This window comes from Impatiens glandulifera, chromosome 4 (genome assembly GCF_907164915.1).
Source record: "Impatiens glandulifera chromosome 4, dImpGla2.1, whole genome shotgun sequence".
NCBI lineage: Eukaryota > Viridiplantae > Streptophyta > Magnoliopsida > Ericales > Balsaminaceae > Impatiens > Impatiens glandulifera.
This window is the reverse complement of record NC_061865.1, coordinates 4,857,764-4,871,173: the sequence shown is the minus strand read 5'-3', so window position 1 is coordinate 4,871,173 and position 13,410 is coordinate 4,857,764. Positions and strand designations below refer to the sequence as shown.

The window sequence follows — 13,410 nt, the reverse complement described above, 5'->3', positions numbered from 1 at the left end:
TTATTTTATTTTAATTAATTTATTATAATTTTATTATTAATATATAATATTTAAAACGAATTATATATCTTTTAGATTTTTTATTTTTTAAATAGAAAAAATATTAATAATTAATTAATTAATTATATTTCATGATAAAAAACATAATAATTAAATAAAATAAAATAAGTAAAATAAATAAGATGAAAGGTAAATATATAAAATTAATAAGGATAAATAAGTAATTTTTGAGATAATTAAGGAAAATAAAATAAGTAAAATAAATAAGATGAAAGGTAAATATATAAAATTAATAGGGATAAATAAATAATTTTTGAGATAATTAAGAAGTGGGATGAGGGACGGGAATATAGGAGGGGTGGAAAAAGCAATTTGCATTTTTTAAATGGCCTCATAATAATATAAAAAATAATAAAATTATTTTATTTTTTCAATCAATTAGATGCGTCACATGATTCACATCATTCTCTCGCTCAAATTTCATCTTCATTTATTTATATATATGAATATTAAAATGATGAACATATCTTTACAAACTCACAACCTTAGAAGTTTGATTTAGAAAAAAAAATAATAATATTAATAATATTGAGAAATACGATAAAAAAAAAAAAAGCTTGGAGGGTTAATTCAATTAATTAGCCGTCAGGACCAAATCAAAACTAAATAGAACCAACTGAGTTAACCCTTCTCTTAAGACCCCTAACTAAATAGAACCAACTGAGTTAACCCTTCTCTTAAGACCCCTATTGATGACTATTGTTAACGACAAAGAGGAGTATAATTTGTAGGTAAAAAATTTGAAGAGAGGGACAACCGTGAATTCAGATATAAAAACTAAATTTTAAATAAGTTAATAATATAACCCGTTTATACTAATGAGTCGTGCGTTGTGACGCACTGCGATGACTCAATGATGGTAGTTAAGTGTTGTTATGTATATATAAATATGTAAAATTCGATATTAATTGTATTTTCTTTTGTTGAGAATAAGCACCGTCAATTATTTTATGGTTAATAAAATGAATGAAACATAGAATGCCAAATTTAAAAATGATAGTCATACAATACAAACGACAAATGGTCAATTTTACGACCCTAAATATTTTAATATTCTAGAATCAATGTTTATATGTGTATATTTATATTTGAAATATCAATACTAAAATTATGTATCACAACTTTATAAAATTATAGCCGATACACAAACGACAAATAATTCAATTTTATAATCCTAAATAGTTTAATATTCTAGAGTCTACGTTTATATATTTAAAACATTGATACTAAAATTATGAATCACAATTTTCCAAAATCAGAACCTTAACGTTTGATTTAAAATATTATTAATAATAAATTTGAAAAATAGTGATAAAAAAATTGATTTTTTATCAGAAAAAAACAATACTTCAAGGACTAATTCAATTAATTAGCCGTTTGGATTTAGGGCCAAATACGATTTAGCGACAACTGAGTTAACCCTATCGTCTCAAAACAGCCTTGTCGATGACGACCAATTATAGGTGAAAAACTTTTAAAAGTGAAACAATGGAAAATTCAGATACAAAATCATTCTACCCACACAACCAGTCGCGTGGTGTGAAATGTGATTTGTAGTTAATTGTTACTATATACAGAGATATGTAAAATTCGATATTTTTCATTTAATATTTTTTTAAGAACAAACATAAATGAAATATAACATGTTAAATTTAAAAATTATAACTGATAGGACAAAATTTTTTATAACCTAAATAGTATAATATTCTAGAATGAATGTTTATATATATATTGAATATGAATATTAAAATTATAAATCACATCTTCCCAAACTCAAAACCTTCAAAACTTTGATTTAAAAATATTAATAATAATAAAATTGAGAAATAGGGTTAAAGTTAAATGTTTTTTTATTGAACAAAAAAAACTTTGAGGGTTGATTCAATTAATTAGCAGTCTGGGTTTAGGGCCAAACGAAACCAGTTCTAGCGACTGCCTGAGTTAACCCTTCAATCTCAAAAACCCTATTTTGATGCTGACGAGTAGAATCTGTAGGCAAATCAAGTTACGTTGATACTTTCTAGAAGTGAAACAATGGCGAATTCAGATACAAAATCAGTCTCGTCTTTGAAAGATCAGGGAAACCAATTCTTCAAAACTGGAAACTATCTTAAGGCCGCCGCTCTCTACACTCAGGCCATCAAAGGAGATCCTTCAAACGCTACTCTATACAGGTGTGTGTGTGTGCCCGTGTCTGTCAAATTTTATATATACTTGGGCCGCTTGTTAATTGATAAAGCTGGAGACTTGGATTTGGGGGAAAGAGAAGTCTTTTGCTTTTGAAAATTTGAGTTCTATTTTCTTTGCCTTTTCTTCATAGGGTTCTCCAAATTTCAAACTATTAGGCGATTCTTTAGTTGATCTTGTTCCACACTCCTGAATGTAATGTTTGTTTTTGTATGGTCTATCCAGCAATCGAGCTGCTGCATTTCTCAATCTGGTTAAGCTGAACAAAGCACTTGCAGATGCTGAGACAACAATCAGTTTAAATCCCACATGGGAAAAGGTATATTAGTTCCCAAATTTTGATTTTGCATTCGGGTCTTATCTGATCAAACTCAGTTGGTTGTACTTGTAGGGCTATTTCAGGAAGGGATGTGTATTAGAAGCCATGGAGCGATATGATGAAGTGAATATCGTTATACATTACGCATCTGTAATGTGATAATGAATAAGTTCTGATTCTTCTTCTACCTTTAATGTGTAGGCATTAGCTTCTTTTCAAGTATCCTTGCAGCACAATCAACAAAGTTCAGAGGTATTAAGAAAGATCAAGAGGCTTGAACAGTTAGTGAAAGATAAAACAAGAGCCGAAGAAGTGAAGAGCTTGAAGTCTAATGTTGATATGCGGAAACAATTGGATTCATTGAAATCGGATCTGGTTAGTGATTTTTCAAACAATTGTATGCTTACAGATTATTTGCCAACGAACTCTTACCAATGTGGATTTATTTTTTAGTCTGAAAAGTATGGAGACGATGAGCAATGGAAAGATATCTTCACATTTCTTGTTGAAACGATGGAGAGTTCTGTAAAAACATGGCATGAAACTTCTAAGGTTGATGCTAGAGTTTATTATATGGTTGATAAGGAAAAAGCAGATACTGAAAAATATGCTCCTGTTGTTAACATTGAAAAGGTAATTGTGCTTCTCTGAATTCTTGGAATCGTATGATTTGTTTTATAAACTATTTACGTGGTTCACTTCATAATTTCCAGGCATTTGAGTCACCTCACACACACAGCAGCTGCGTTGAATTCCTACGACAGTATGCTGAGGATTCCTTCTCTCATGCAGCTTGCTTAGTTGTGCCGAAGAATATCATATCATATCCCCAGGTGATGAACAATCTGTTATAATTACCTTGGGGTTCTTAACAAACATTTTTCAAAAAATTATTATCGATGTAAAAATTGGTTTATTTGGGTCAAATGATTAAAATATACTTAATATTTTAAAATGTTATAAGATATTTTGGTAGAGGATTTGATGGAAGAAGTGATTGCTGATCACAAAATGGTTTATCGGCTTTGGGTTATTTGGATAGCAAGTAAGTTATTTCTAAACAACATTGTTTGGTATAGGTTATTGAAAAGTGGGTTATTTGGGTAAACATGTATTATGGCATAAATATACAATATAAAAGAAAAACATGTTCTCAGTGGCATCATGAACTAATGAAAAAGAGTCTCACTTTAAAATAAAAAAGAAAAATATATATGTATAATTATTGGTTGATGATTTGAATGATGAGATTGAGTAGATGCATAATTGGACGAGGGGTTATTTGAGACTAATCCCAAAAAACCCAAATCGAACAAGGCCTTAATCCAATTGTTTTTAAGACAAGACTCTTAATTGAAAAATGTGATATCATTTGTGATGAAGGTATGGAAAGGCCAGGGATCAAGGAAATGGAAGCATGGCCAGAGTGACGGATTCTTTGTTCAGTTTGAATCTCCTTTCTTGCGGAAACTATGGTTTGTTCCCAGTTTCTTGGAGAAGGGCCAAACTTTGTGCAAGTAATTTCTCACTCTCTCGGGACTCAATAATTGGAGCTTCTGTCGTAAATGATGACATGCACATGCTTTTGATATTTGACTATTTTTTTTGGTTATTTTTTCAGGGATCCTGTTATCTTGGACATCGCGTCACATGAACTTTTGCCCTTAATATTCAAACAAAGCTAGATTGCATGAGTTCCTGTCAGTTGAGTTTGGGCTCATCGCATCATGCTAACTGGTATGTTGGCGATCAATTTTATGTTCTTTATAGTCTGGTCCTATGTTTTTTAGCAGGCTTTCTTGATTTTCTACATAAAATTGTACTGTAGGCTGTTATATTTATCTTGGAACTCAATATTGGGAGGATTCATTTGGTTTTGGAAATGCTGTTTATTTTACAAATATTTATTATCATTCTCTTATTGTTTCCGCCAAATGCTATTGTATGAAATGTCGGATTTTATCCATGTATTATTAATTGAATAATGCACATTTTTGTCCGTTAAAAAGGTTACATATTCTGCTCATTTTATTTTATATGCTTTGTAAGTTCTTCTGTAAAATTTAGGATGTTTCTTTGTGGGGGAGTATTCACTGATAAATATCCTATGATTCTTGATTTTAGTTGTTTTCTTTTACAGTGTATTCAATTTCAAGTGACATGTCAGTTAGATGAGGATACAAAATATCGATATATACTCCACATTGAGACACTCAGTCTCGTTTTCACAGCATTTTCAAATGTTTTAGGACTACTGTTGACCTTGATGTGTTCCCAATTAGACATAGAAATATCAAATTTGGTAGCTCATTGAACTAGGTCTAGATGAAGTTGTTTCATCACCATGAATGAATCATTCTGTTAGTACATATTGAAATAAGCTGTTTTTGTTTGTTGATACCTTTCCAATCATAATCTCCTGAATGCGGATCTTCACTCTTGGGTCATATATTATGATCTATGAATCATAATGCTCTTTGGTGCAAATTTATCTATATGAACCAAAAGCATACTTTTTTAAGAACCAATTCCCATTGTTTTTGTTCAACTTTTCAAACTAATTTAGTTTGTTTATTTATTTCTAAACTAACTTAGTTTACTATTTAATTTTTTTTTAATTAATTAATTTATTTATATTTAAACTCATTATTATATATATTTAAATTATTATTTTATAAATTTGATATATTTAAATTATTTTTTGTATAAATTAAATTATTTATATTTTGATATATATTTTAAATTATTGTTTTAATAAATTTGATTATTTATACTTTGATATATATTTTAAATTATTATTTTATAAAAAAGTTAGACTAAATACTAATAAATGTATAAATAACTCAATAAAAAAATTAGATTAAACTACTTATAATAAAAAATTGTATCCAATAAATATTTATGAAAAATAATAATTTAAATATATTGGTATAGCTAGAGATGACAATGAGGTGATTCAGGGTGGAAAATACATTTACTATTTTTGCCCCGTTTTTATTTTGGGATTTTTTTATTACCTTCCTTGCTCCGTTCGGTTTCATGGAATTCTCATGGGGTACCATTTATAAAAAAAAATTTTTCAAAATAAAAAATTATACAATAAAATTATATAAAGGGATATTTTAATATAATATATTGAAATTTTATATTATTATAAAAAAATAAACTTACAACTCTTATAAAATATAATTATAATTTTATATATTTAATTGTGTTTATAGTGTTCAGGGCATAATCAGAGTGAGATCGAGAGGGTTGGAGCGAGGCAAAGGACAAACATACCTTCCCCGCTCCATTCTCATTCGATTTCGAGAAAAAACTATCCTAAACGGGATAATTCAGTTTGGGTATCGCGGGACAGTTTTAAATTGTTATCCTTAGTTATGGCAATAGAGAACATATTTTCTGAAAAAATTAGTGAAAGTGGTTGGTGAACTTATTAATTTTCTTATTAAAAAGTTATATAATTTAATAATTGAAATATATATATTAAAATATAAATAATTGAATTTATAAAAATAATAATTTAAAATATATATCAAAATTTAAATAATTTAATTTATAAAAATAATAATTTAAATATATATATAATAATGAGTTTAAATATAAATAAATAAATAAATTTAAAATTAAAAAAATTAAAATTATAAAACCTGAGTTTGAATATAAAATATAATGAATAGGTAAATATAATTATAAAATATAATGAATAATAAATATAATGATAATTTTATATATTTAATTGTGTTTATAGTGTTCATGACATAATCAGAGTGAGATTAGGAGGGTTGGAGCGAGGCGAAGCAAGGGACAAACATACCTTCCCCGCCCCATTCTCATTCGATTTCGAGGAAAAATCATCTTAAACGGGATAATTCAGTTTGGGTACCGCGGGACAGTTTTAAATTGTCATCATTAGTTATGGCAATAGAGAACATATTTTCTGAAAAAAAATTGGTGGAAGTGGTTGGTAAACTTATTAATTTTCTTATTAAAAAGTTATATAAATTAATAATTGAAATATATATATTAAAATATAAATAATTAAATTTATAAAAATAATAATTTAAAATATATTAAAATTTAAATAATTTAATTTATAAAAATAATAATTTATATATAATAATGAGTTTAAAGATAAATAAATAAATAAATTAAAATTTAAAAAAAAAATTATAAAACTTGAGTTTGACTAAGTTTATTTGTAAATGAATGAATAAAATAAGTTAGTTTAGAAAGTTCAACTAAAAACAAAATTGAGAATTTGTTACTTTTTCTTTTTCTTTGTGTTTTTAGTTCATATAGATAGATTTGAAAAAAAAACATTCAAATTTACACCAAAAAGTAATCTTAGGCTATCTCAAAATCTTTTTACCATTGAATATACTCCACAATATGCATTTATTTATGTCAATGAGAAAATTATAAAAAGATGGATATTTAACAAAGTTAAAATAATTATAAAAACCCACCTGGATTAAGAATATTATCTAAGAGACTAATTTAAAAATGTTTTAAATGGAAAGTAAAATTATAATATGATTAATTCGACTAATTTTATAAATTAAAAAATAAGAATTATGAAAAACTCGTCAAAACAGGTACACATATCTATAAGGGCGAGTTCATGGTTTAGGGCAGACCCAACCATTGGGCATGGGAAAGTCCAAGCATTAATTTTCATCTTCGTCAATTGGTCAAAACTACTATTCTTGACCCATCTCGGTCGACTACGGATTAAACCAGAGAAAATTGCACTTAATAGACAATGCAGACTAACCATCCATAAGAGCATCTAAACACTAATATGACCCGATCTTACCAAAATAAAATAAAATAAAAAAATAAAAAATAAATAGGATGATCCAATAATAAAAATTAGGAAATTGTTATAAATTCCAAGAACAAAATTGACGAAGAGGGTTCCAATTCTTGATACTATTTTCTATATTTCAAAGTTTGAAGGTCAATTAGACATATTACAAAAATCTGGTGAGGGTCATATTACATATTTCGTCGTCGTCTTAAACAAGGGAGAACGCAGAACGAAACAGGAAGAACACTGTATAAAATATTTAAGAAACATCAAATTAATAATATTGGCGCCATGAGATGAATCACTCTCTTTCTCATCTTCTCAATCGTTGTCGAAATCTCGCATCTTTAAGATCAATTCACGCCCGTCTCTTGATCGATTCCACAATAAACTCTTCAGATCTCGCCCTCAACAAAATCCTGCGTTTGTATTTCCGTTTCGGTGGAGTAGATTACGCTCGCAAGGTTTTCGAATCAATTCCTCAACCAAATTCCTTTCTTTGGACTTCATTGATTCATGGGTACGTTGAGAATCATCTCTATAATGAATCACTTGCTCTGTTTTCTAAAATGCGGGTTGAATTCGTTGAACCTCTCAACTTCACTATATGCTCTGTAATCAAGGGTTTATCTAGACAGACGAGATTACTAGACGGGGAAGCAGTTTACTCCCTTTCGTTAAAATATGGATTTGGTAATTATCCGATTGTTCAAAATGCAATGCTTGATCTTTATATGAGATGTGAGAAAGTTCAATTTGCTGAATTTCTTTTCTGTGAAATGCTTGAAACTGATTTAGTTTCTTGGAATACAATGATATCTGGGTATGTGAATAATTGCAGACTTTTTGATGCACGTAAGATGTTTGATAAAATGTCTGAAAGGAATGTGATTTCATGGACAAGTATGATTTGTGGATATGTTAAATCTGGAAACATGGAAGAAGCATTGAATCTCTTTAATTCGATGCCTGATCAAGACATGGCCTCATGCATTGTCATGATTTCCGGATTCATCGATGCTGGCGATCTCAATTCAGCTACCGTTATCTTTAATTCGATGAAAACTCGCGATATCAGGAGTTGGAATATAATGATTTCAGGTTTCTTTAAGGCAGGGGATGTTAAGACTGCAGAAGATTACTTTGCGAAAATGCCTAAACGAAACGTTGCTTCGTGGACGATAATGATAGATGGATATATCAAATCAGAAGACACGACGAGCGCTCGTAAACTGTTTGATCAAATGCCCGACAAGAAAAATCTCGTCGCTTGGTCATCCATGATTGGAGGTTACTCCAAAAACGGTCAGCCTCATTCTGCTTTACAATTGTTCGAGTGTTTCAAGAATCAAAATATTCGACATGACGAAACGTTTGTTTTCGCAATCATATCGGCTTGCTCGGCTTTAGGTGTATCCGATGCAGCCGAATTCGTTATTGATAACTACATAGGTCCTTCGCTTTTCTCGAATTTAAGGTTGGTTACAAGTATGATAGATATGTATGCTAAATGTGGAAACATTCAAAAAGCCTTTCAAATATTCAAAACAACAAATCAAAGAGACTTGCTATGTTATAGTACAATGATCGTTTCATTCGCTAACCACGGCATGAACCGAGAATCAATTGCTCTTTTCGATGAAATGATTCGGGCTGGAGTGAAACCTGATGGAGTATCGTTTCTCGGTTTATTAACCGCGTGTAATCACGTTGGCCTTGTGGAAGAAGGTAAAGAGTATTTTAAACGAATGATCGAAGAGTTTGGTATTCTTCCTTCGGAAAAGCATTTTGCGATTATGGTTAGCCTTTTAGGTCGGGTTGGTTCTCTCGACGAGGCCCATATGGTTATTCGGACTATGCCGATGGAGCCCACTTCGGTTGTGTGGGGTGCTTTGTTAGCGGCGTGTGCGGTTCATAGAAGTGTTAGGTTAGCGGAGATTGCGGCGGAAGAGTTGTTTAAGATCGAGCCCGATAATTCGGGTAACTATATTCTATTGGCTAATGTGTATTCGGCTCGTAGACAATGGGGCGATGTTGCGAGAATTAGGTCGTTGATAAGAGAAAATATGGTGAAGAAGAATTTGGGTTCGAGTTGGATTGAGATTGGATGTGTTGTTCATGAATTTGCTATGGGAGATTCTTCACATAAAGATATGGATGAGTTATACTCTATGTTGGAATTAGTTAACCAAGATATGATGTTTTTTAGAAAAGTGTAGTATTTATTGAAATGAATTTCAAATCTACAAAGGTTTGAAAATGTCTTATATCTGGATTTGGGATTAAAACAATTTTACTTTGATTGAGATTATGAAAAGTTAAGGTTATTTTTTGAAAATATTTAGACATTATTAAAGTGAAATAATAATGTTTGAATCTTATTAAGAACATTTTGATTTAAGTGGTGTATATGGAGATGTACAATTAATAAAATATGTTAGGCTAACATCCAACCAAAAATTAGGTTACAGTACTATTTTTTTTTTTAATTTAAAAATAAAGAAAAGCAATATATTAAAATGGACAGTTGTATAAGAATAGATTCCAAATTGAATATAATAATTATAAAAAGATAACAGACAAGTAATAATAGTGGTTAGAATAAAAAAATGTTTGTTAATTGAAATGACAGAGCACAAAAGATCCTTTAATGGCTCCATAAGATTTTATCCTTAAAGTTGTTCCCTTGACTTAGTCAATGTCCACCCTTTTCCCATTAACATAAATGATTGATATTTTTTATTTTTATTTTCTTTAAACAAATTAAAATTATATGATCAATACTATATATCAACTTTAAAATTAATTATTATTACTTGAGTTATACAAAATATCTTAAGTTTAAGTTAAAATTTATGATTATGAAATTGTGCTAATTTACTTAAAAAATTAAACTCTATTTTTTTTACAAACTAATTAATAATACTATGTCAAGATGTAATAATTATTATTAAAAATCAAATAAAACTAATGAACACCTAAATTGATATTTATAGTTTAAATAAGTTAACTTATGAATTAGCTTGAATATATTTAATATTATTTTATTAATTGAATTCATATACCCAAAACTAAATAATAATTATGTAAATCATGTAATATTGAAAATAATGTATTAATTTTAAAATTAATTAACTTGACAAAAACTAATGATTTTATAAACTAATTAACTCAGCTTTATTAATAACATTATATATATATATATATATATATATATATATATATATATATATATATATATATATTAATTGGTTGGTTGACCTATACATAAAACTTAGAGTGATTGGTCTTGAAATGTAACATATTGAGCTTAATAGAGTTTTATATGTTGAATTCAAATAAGTATGCTCAATAAAAATAAAATCTTTTTGATATTATTTGTATTTGTGTTTTAATTAAGTTAATAGAAATCATCAATAAATAAGAAAATAAAATGTTTGATCTTAAACAACAAACTATATTGTATACATTATAAAAATACAACATCAATTAAATATTCTTCTTAAACCATGGGTTTTCATCTCTTCCAAAGTACATGATATGAACAAATATTATAGAGACACTAATAAAAAACCTAAAACCCTTAACTCCTATGCCAAAATTGCCATGCATGGTCCTATCGAACTCGATCCATCAAATTTCCTTCGCTTCCATCCCTTTCACGATTCTTAATCTCTTGCACGATGACTTAAACATCCTGCATTATGTAATTAAATACGTTAAGTAATTATTTTTTGAGTACAAAAATTCGAATTATCTCTATAAGACATAAGATAATAAGACTTACTCCCATGGGACATCTCCGACCAACATCCAATCACCATCCTTATCTTCGTACGTTGGTGAGTATTCCGATCCCTTGTATCCTTCTCTCTCGGAATATTCTCCTATCGTCAATCTAAACATACTTCCCAACGCCTCCAAAAGTTGTGAGTAACCGTTGTACATTGCAAGATCCATCTTCCTCAAATAAGGAGCTCCATCCACACTCACTTTAACATAAATTCCTCCGGTTTCTATTTGATCAACCTTAGTCCTTTCAATAATCATGTTGTTTTTTCGGTAAGATCGGATTGGCGGCCATCCAACAACTTGTGCCCTAAAAAAATCATTATTTACATAACCATAAGTTTATTATATACCTAATATATTACTTGTGCCCTAAAATACCCATTAATTACATAACCATAAGTTTACTATAAACCTAGCTAATATATTGCTTAGATCGATCGAAAAGGAAACCATGAAATGGGAACTTACTTGGCCGGAGGTGGGGCAGCCGGAGAGTCTTCGCCGGCAACTTGTTCATCGCCGGCGTCAGGCAATGATCTTTTGTTGTTTCTGATTGTTGGTTTTTCATTTGTCCATGGAAGGCCAAGTCTAAGCTCTGTATCCTTGAGATTCAGATCTCCTTCATATGATAAACAACTCTCCATTTTTTGCAATTAAGAAGAAATCACAAGAAGCAAGGTTCTTAGAGAATAGAGAAATTAAGAGAGATTCAAATAAACAAGTTTTTTTCTTGATGTGATGATGTTTGTTTAATATATAGAGAGAAGAGGTATAATATGTTATATATATATAAGGGTCAGTTTGGTTTAGCTTATTTGTTAAATGATCAAATACAATTTAATAGTATTAAACTTATTTAAATAACTTAATCCATATAGGTTGTCATTCTTATTTGTTTTAAATTATTCAAATATTTATTCATTAAACGCCTGAATATATTTGATTTTATTCATATACATAGACAACAACTTATTCGCTAAAACTACTTATTCAACTTATTATATGTATATTAGTGTTTGGTATGGAACATCATTTCACTCACCCTCTTAAAAAAAAATCAAATTAAAAAAAATCAAATTAAGCCCTTGTTTGAATAATTAATTAATTTTCAAATAACCCATTTTAATTTTTTTTGAATAAAGTTTATTCTATGTAGTAAATTATCCTTATATTATGATATTTTTTAATGAGAGTTATATATGAATACTCTCAAGTATTCTATGGAAATAACTTATTTTTTTCATAACCTAAGATGAACTGAAATATTCAAATAACATGAATCCAAACAAGGCATCTTGGATGAATAAAAATGAAATTAAAGGTTGTGGGATTTGGGTGTTTGATAATGTGATATGAATGGTAAGTGCAGAGAATAGGGACAAAGACAAGGAAGGGTGTCGGTAGCCATTGCAGCAGGTTTAAGGGAAATGCCCTAACTTTTTGGGGACAATACTGGGACAAACCCTTAAAACTTATTATTAATATGTAAATCAACGGTCAAGATGTATCCTTGAACAAATCAAAGCCCTTGAATTTGATCATAATCATCATAATATTCCCTTTCCCCATGTGACTAACTCATGGGTGTTTGGAGAAATGGTATGGGCATCATGCATTCATGTTGGGTCTCTTTTAATATTAATTTTATATAGTTAGTTACAAATTATTTTTTAATTTTTTTTTGGGGTAGTAGTTGGGTACATTCAATTAGGTCATAATTAATGATGAATTAATTAGGCTTACATTTTAATCATACAGATTCAATGGATGAGTATAACATGTAACGATATTTTCGATATAAACATAACGAAATTAGAGAATATTTTGAAAATAATAATAATAATAAGGAATATGAAAATAGGTTAATTGCCGGCAAGTTGGGTCCTATAGATAGATAATTAATTGTATGTGAACTGGCTCGATGATGGGGTGCCAGAGAGTCAAACTAAACTAGCTGGCTCGGTCTGGCTCATTCATGATGGGTCCTATATATATATATATATGTGCTGCAGACCAACTTAACTCCAATGGGGTCCTATATTGACTAGTTTGGCTAGCTAGATTTAATTCTCCCCAAAATTTGTCTTTTTTTCACTAAAAAGGCTAAAGCTAATAAAAACTCGGTTTCATGGGAATTCAGTGAATGAAAAGTACATGATTTTGTTACTTAACCTATGTTTCGAGAAAGTTATTTAAAGAATTCATTACGTTATTTAAATAACTTTCTTCAAATTAA

The 13,410-nt window shown here is 29.1% G+C and overlaps 3 protein-coding genes across 4 annotated transcripts; 2 read left to right on the top strand and 1 right to left on the bottom strand.

The window, feature by feature from the left end:
* Window positions 1-1,967: 1,967 nt before the first annotated feature.
* On the top strand, window positions 1,968-4,495 carry LOC124934343 (U-box domain-containing protein 70). 2 transcript variants are annotated; one of them, XR_007099063.1, is made up of 9 exons: window positions 1,968-2,234; window positions 2,473-2,566; window positions 2,639-2,689; window positions 2,768-2,941; window positions 3,020-3,199; window positions 3,280-3,399; window positions 3,950-4,083; window positions 4,188-4,303; window positions 4,395-4,495. XR_007099063.1 is itself a non-coding variant. In XM_047474864.1 (8 exons), the coding sequence occupies exons 1-8, from the start codon at window positions 2,095-2,097 to the stop codon at window positions 4,249-4,251; spliced, it is 957 nt and encodes a 318-aa protein (XP_047330820.1). In that variant the 5' UTR covers window positions 1,968-2,094; the 3' UTR covers window positions 4,252-4,495. The 2 variants fall into 2 exon arrangements, 1 of the variants encoding a protein (XP_047330820.1); XM_047474864.1 differs by having other exon boundaries at window positions 4,188-4,495.
* A 3,150-nt stretch (window positions 4,496-7,645) lies between these two features.
* Window positions 7,646-9,648, top strand: LOC124935767 (pentatricopeptide repeat-containing protein At4g02750-like). Its single transcript, XM_047476190.1, has one exon. It carries the CDS (start codon window positions 7,679-7,681, stop codon window positions 9,599-9,601), a length of 1,923 nt encoding a protein of 640 aa, XP_047332146.1. The 5' UTR covers window positions 7,646-7,678; the 3' UTR covers window positions 9,602-9,648.
* A 1,153-nt stretch (window positions 9,649-10,801) lies between these two features.
* Window positions 10,802-11,915, bottom strand: LOC124936253 (auxin-induced protein 22D-like). Its single transcript, XM_047476736.1, has 3 exons — window positions 11,643-11,915; window positions 11,170-11,481; window positions 10,802-11,079 (listed from the first exon to the last, which is right to left on the bottom strand). The coding sequence occupies exons 1-3, from the start codon at window positions 11,816-11,818 to the stop codon at window positions 11,016-11,018; spliced, it is 552 nt and encodes a 183-aa protein (XP_047332692.1). The 5' UTR covers window positions 11,819-11,915; the 3' UTR covers window positions 10,802-11,015.
* Between the last annotated feature and the right edge of the window lie 1,495 nt (window positions 11,916-13,410).

What these genes read in the sequence shown, in the direction of transcription:
- LOC124934343 (XM_047474864.1), top strand. Translation starts at nt 2,095, where the DNA reads ATGGCGAATTCAGATACAAAATCAGTCTCGTCTTTGAAAGATCAGGGA. An exon ending in TAAATCCCACATGGGAAAAG is followed by an intron (nt 2,567 to 2,638) that starts GTATATTAGTTC and finishes TTGTACTTGTAG; the next exon opens with GGCTATTTCAGGAAGGGATG. An exon ending in CCATGGAGCGATATGATGAA is followed by an intron (nt 2,690 to 2,767) that starts GTGAATATCGTT and finishes TTTAATGTGTAG; the next exon opens with GCATTAGCTTCTTTTCAAGT.
- LOC124935767 (XM_047476190.1), top strand. Translation starts at nt 7,679, where the DNA reads ATGAATCACTCTCTTTCTCATCTTCTCAATCGTTGTCGAAATCTCGCA.
- LOC124936253 (XM_047476736.1), bottom strand. Translation starts at nt 11,818, where the DNA reads ATGGAGAGTTGTTTATCATATGAAGGAGATCTGAATCTCAAGGATACA. An exon ending in GCTGCCCCACCTCCGGCCAA is followed by an intron (nt 11,482 to 11,642) that starts GTAAGTTCCCAT and finishes TGATTTTTTTAG; the next exon opens with GGCACAAGTTGTTGGATGGC. An exon ending in GTCGGAGATGTCCCATGGGA is followed by an intron (nt 11,080 to 11,169) that starts GTAAGTCTTATT and finishes TACATAATGCAG; the next exon opens with GATGTTTAAGTCATCGTGCA.